Raw genomic sequence first — 4,716 nt, forward strand, 5'->3', positions numbered from 1 at the left:
TGGATCATAGGGCGTGGTGACTGGTTTACAGTCCATATGTCCAAAGCGAGTCAGGACCTTTTCCACATAATGGGATTGTGACAAAGTAATCCCATCCTCACCCTTTATCAGCTTGATGTTCAGTATAACATCAGCTTCACCCAAGTCCTTCATATCAAAGTTCTTGGAGAGGAATAATTTTGTCTCCATGATAGCCTCCAAATCGGTCCCAAATATCAATATGTCATCAACGTATAAACACATGATGACACCTTTGCCCCCAGAGAAGCGATAATACACACACTTGTCGGCTTCGTTTACACAAAACCCGGCAGTGGTCAGAGTATTATTAAACTTCTCATGCCATTGTCTGGGAGCTTGCTTAAGACCGTATAAGGATTTAATCAAGCGACACACTTTGCTCTCTTGTCCTTTAACCACAAATCCTTCTGGTTGCTGCATATAAATTTCCTCTTCCAGCTCTCCATTTAGGAATGCTGTCTTTACGTCCATTTGATGAACAAGAAGTTTATACGCAGCTGCCAGCGCTATAAGCACACGGATTGTGGGCAATCGAGCCACCGGAGAATAAGTATCAAAATAATCCTCCTCTTTCTTTTGAGTAAAACCCTTAGCCACAAGACGGGCCTTGTACTTTTCAATAGTACCATCAGGTCTCCTCTTCCTCCTAAAGATCCATTTACAGCCCACAGGCTTGCAACCAGCTGGGAGATCAGTTATCTCCCAAGTTCCGTTCGAGATGATTGAATCCATCTCGCTACGAACAGCCTCCCTCCAGTACTCTGCATCCGGAGATGTATATGCCTCTGTGAGGGAGCGTGGTTCTTCATCCACTAGATAGATAATATAATCATCACCCAGAGACTTTTCAGTCCTTTGTCTCTTACTCCTCCTTAACTCCAAATCTGGAGTCTGGTCATGGACACTCGAGGGCAGAGAATATGTCCGAGATGGACCATCTGGGGCTACTACTTCCTTATCCCGCATAGGGAAGATGCTCTCAAAGAATGTCACATCCCGAGACTCCATTATTACATTTACAGCGATTTCGCTTGTCTCGGAATGGACCACTAGAAATCTATAAGCTGCACTGTTATGTGCATAACCCAAGAAGACACAATCTACGGTCTTAGGGCCTAGCTTTCTCTTCTTCGGCAACGGGACATTCACCTTTGCAAGGCAGCCCCAAGTTCGAAGATGCGAAAGATCTGGCTTCCTTCCTTTAAATCCTTCATAGGGTGTGGCCTCACGGTTGCGAGGCGGCACCCTGTTCAGGACATAGCATACTGTGAGTACTGCCTCGCCCCACCATATGTCAGGCATCCCCGAACTTTGCAACAAAGCATTAGCTAAGTCACACACCGTTCGGTTCTTCCTTTCAGCTACCCCATTTGACTGAGGTGAATATGGAGCAGTGGTTTCATGAATGATTCCACACTCTTTGCAGTACTCATCAAAAAGGTTGGAAAGGTATTCACCTCCTCTATCAGACCGTAACCTTTTAATTTTCTTGTCTAGCTGGTTTTCAACTTCAGTCTTATAGATCTTAAAGTGTTCTAGTGCCTCATCTTTAGTTCTGAGTAAGTAAATATAACAGAACCTGGTAGCATCATCTATCAAGGTAAGAAAGTATCTTTTACCGCCTTTTGTGATTATACCATTCATCTCACAGATATCTGAGTGAATTAGTTCTAAAGGAGTGGTACTTCTGCCTTCAACCGTATGAAACGGTTTTCTGGGCTGCTTAGCTTGCACACAAATACCACATTTTACACCTTTAACATGTTTATATTCAGGAATTAAAGACATGTCACTTAATCTCTTAATGGCCTCAAAATTCACATGACACAAACGGGAATGCCATATATTATTAATGGAATCGTTATTACAGACCACATTAACATGGTAAGAAGAATGATTGTTCAAAACAGAAAGACGGAACAAACCGCCTGACTCATATGACTTTCCAACAAAAGTACCAAACTTAGACAGGACCACTTTATTAGACTCAAACACTAATTTGAGACCCTGTCGACATAGCAGCGACACTGAAATGAGGTTCCGACTCATCGATGGCACATAGAGTACGTCCTTCAGCACGAGCGTCTTTCCTGAAGTTAACTTCAGGTAGACCTGTCCAGTACCTCGAACTGCTGCCGGAACACCATTTCCCATCAAGACTGGTGCGCTGTTGAATCCCTGGAATGAAGAGAACATGGATCGATCAGCACAAATATGAACAGTAGCACCGGAATCCATCCACCAGTCATCTGATGGACTTGCCATAAAGGCCTGAAGTGCATACCCTGGGGTGGAGTTAACCACCACGTTCCCTTCTTTGCGCTGAGGTGGAGGACCTTTTCCCTTCCTAAGTTTGCACCTCCGAGCTGTATGCCCGGAGACACCACAAACGTAGCAGATAAAGTCCTCCTTTTTCTTCTTCATCTTTTTGGACTTAGGTTGGTTCATATTCTTCTGTGGAGAGTTCTTCTTCTTCTGGAATTTTCTATCTCCACCCTTCTCAACAACGTGAGCCTGAAGTTGCTGGGATGGCTTGTTACTGGACCTTGCACGCTCTTCCACATTTATCGCAGCTGACAACTCAGTGAGAGTCATTTGCTTCTTCATGTGGCGGCGTGAAGTCACAAAGTCTCGCCAAGAAGGCGGGAGCTTTGCCAGTATTGAATTCACCTGAAAACTGTCTGGTAGGACGCAGCCATATTGGACCAAGTCCCTAACAAGGAGTTGAATCTCCTGTAGCTGCTCCATAACAGACCTTCCCTCAACCATTTTATAGTTGAGGTAGTTTTCCGTTGTGAATGACTCATTGCCATTGTCAACTTCAGAGAACTCGTTCTCAAGTTCAGTCCATAGACCCTTGGCGGAGGTGAAACGAGAGTACACGTCAAATAAGCGGTTCGACAAGACGTTCAGCAGACGAGACAAGCATGCCTCATTGGCTTCATCCCACTTGGCCTTCTCCGCTAGTGCGGCGGCCTTCGCTGCATCATCAGCATCATCTGATGCAGCCTGGGGAACAGCCGACGTCACTACCCAAAATAATTTTAGGTCAGTGAGCCACATGCGAGTCTTAATCTGCCAGCGTTTAAAGCTTGCGCCGTCGAACGCTTCAGGCTTAATGACATCAGAACTGGAGGCCATAATACGAATTGGTTTTCTGGATTGTTGTAATTTTAGAGAAATAAGTGACATGTTTCCTTCATATTTAAATATATTAAATATACTAATTCCGAATAAAACAAGCATATCACTCAGATAAATGCCATATGTAATTATAACAGCAATGAACAGTAGCAATTGTAGAACATGAAAACATGTAATATAGCTACTCAAATCCATTTGCAAATTAAACATGGCTAGTAGATAAAGAAGGCAGATCAAACATATAAACATGATTGTTTATATTAAAATATTGCTCTCAAAATAGCGGGTTGCTGCAATAGACAGCCCTCCAACGCTAAAGGTGATCAAAGATCCTCGACTAACGTGACAGTCCTCTCTTACCAAATCAGGGTTTTAGATCAAATTTTATGAGCCTAGAAATCAAGCATGAATATCAAGATCAAAACAGTGTGCGCACAAATTAAGGAACAATAATGAACTTAAATAATCAGCTTGCACAATAGTAAGAATTAACTAGGCACAAATAATATCAATGCTGAAAATAACAACACACTAAAACCCAGACTGTCACGTCGTCTCACTACACCGCTATCATCATCGAGCACATAATCCGCCCACAAATTGTGCAATCACACCCAAGTAAATTATACTAGCAGATTGCACAAAATTATTCAATAAATAATGAGAGGCAACAGGTAACTCACAGCACGTAGATTGTCTACGTGGGAAGACCAGCTCAGCGAACATAAGGTTCTGTCCCAGAAAACCAATTCCGCCGCCCACGTCCGGACCTGCACGGCGGGAGGTTGACGGAGATACTGGAGCCGCTGCTGAGGCCGTGGGAGACGTCCACGGCACCAGCCCGAGAAGAGGAACACCGCGCAGCAGGGAGCCCAAGCACCAGGCCACGGTGGACAATAATCAGAGAAGAACCGCAGCACAAGAGACTCACGAGCACAGTTCCTCTTCCTCTCTCCTTCAATCACTACCGGCTAGAATCGCCACAGAATCGCCACGGACGAACCACACGATCCAGCAATCACCGGAGTAGCGAACAGAGAGAGAGGAGAGGGAAAAATCGCGTCTCTGCGTGCGTTCGTATATACCAGACAGGGGATGCCTCACCCATTTTAAGGAGCCGAGCTGGAGGAGATAGCCCAGGGAAGATCGCAAATCACGGCAGATCTTACCAGCATCGCGCACGAATTGGAGCGGAAAAACCGCCGCCGCCGAGCCATCTGCTCGCCCAAGGCACTGGCGTACCTTGCCTTGCCTCTGCGCCCAACCGCACGATCGCAGGCCTCTGCGATGCCCTTGCGCACGCTCGCCCATGCCGGCAGCTAGCTGGGCTGCTCGGCCTCTAGGCCTTGAGCGGCCCAGTCGACTGCCTCATATTTTTTTTTAATAAAGAAAATAAAGGGAAAAACCCTCAAATGAACAGCAATATGATTGGGCTTGAATAGTATTTATGCCCTTATTCATGAAAATCAAATGCCGGATTTTAAAGGATGGTTGTGAAGGTTAAGGATTAGGTAGTTTTGAGCTTCAATGGACATTTGGAATAGTGATATG

At 45.1% G+C, this 4,716-nt stretch overlaps 1 protein-coding gene across 1 annotated transcript; it reads right to left on the reverse strand.

Moving 5' to 3' along the window:
- Positions 1 to 1,926: 1,926 nt before the first annotated feature.
- On the reverse strand, positions 1,927 to 4,340 carry LOC118476232 (uncharacterized; the record flags this gene model as incomplete). Its single annotated transcript, XM_035965059.1, has 4 exons — positions 4,335 to 4,340; positions 2,396 to 2,691; positions 2,080 to 2,188; positions 1,927 to 2,028 (listed from the first exon to the last, which is right to left on the reverse strand). Coding segments are annotated over exons 1-4 (513 nt in total), but the record flags the coding sequence as incomplete, so codon positions are not given.
- Positions 4,341 to 4,716: the final 376 nt, after the last annotated feature.

The sequence above is a fragment of the Zea mays genome, chromosome 2 (genome assembly GCF_902167145.1).
Source record: "Zea mays cultivar B73 chromosome 2, Zm-B73-REFERENCE-NAM-5.0, whole genome shotgun sequence".
NCBI lineage: Eukaryota > Viridiplantae > Streptophyta > Magnoliopsida > Poales > Poaceae > Zea > Zea mays.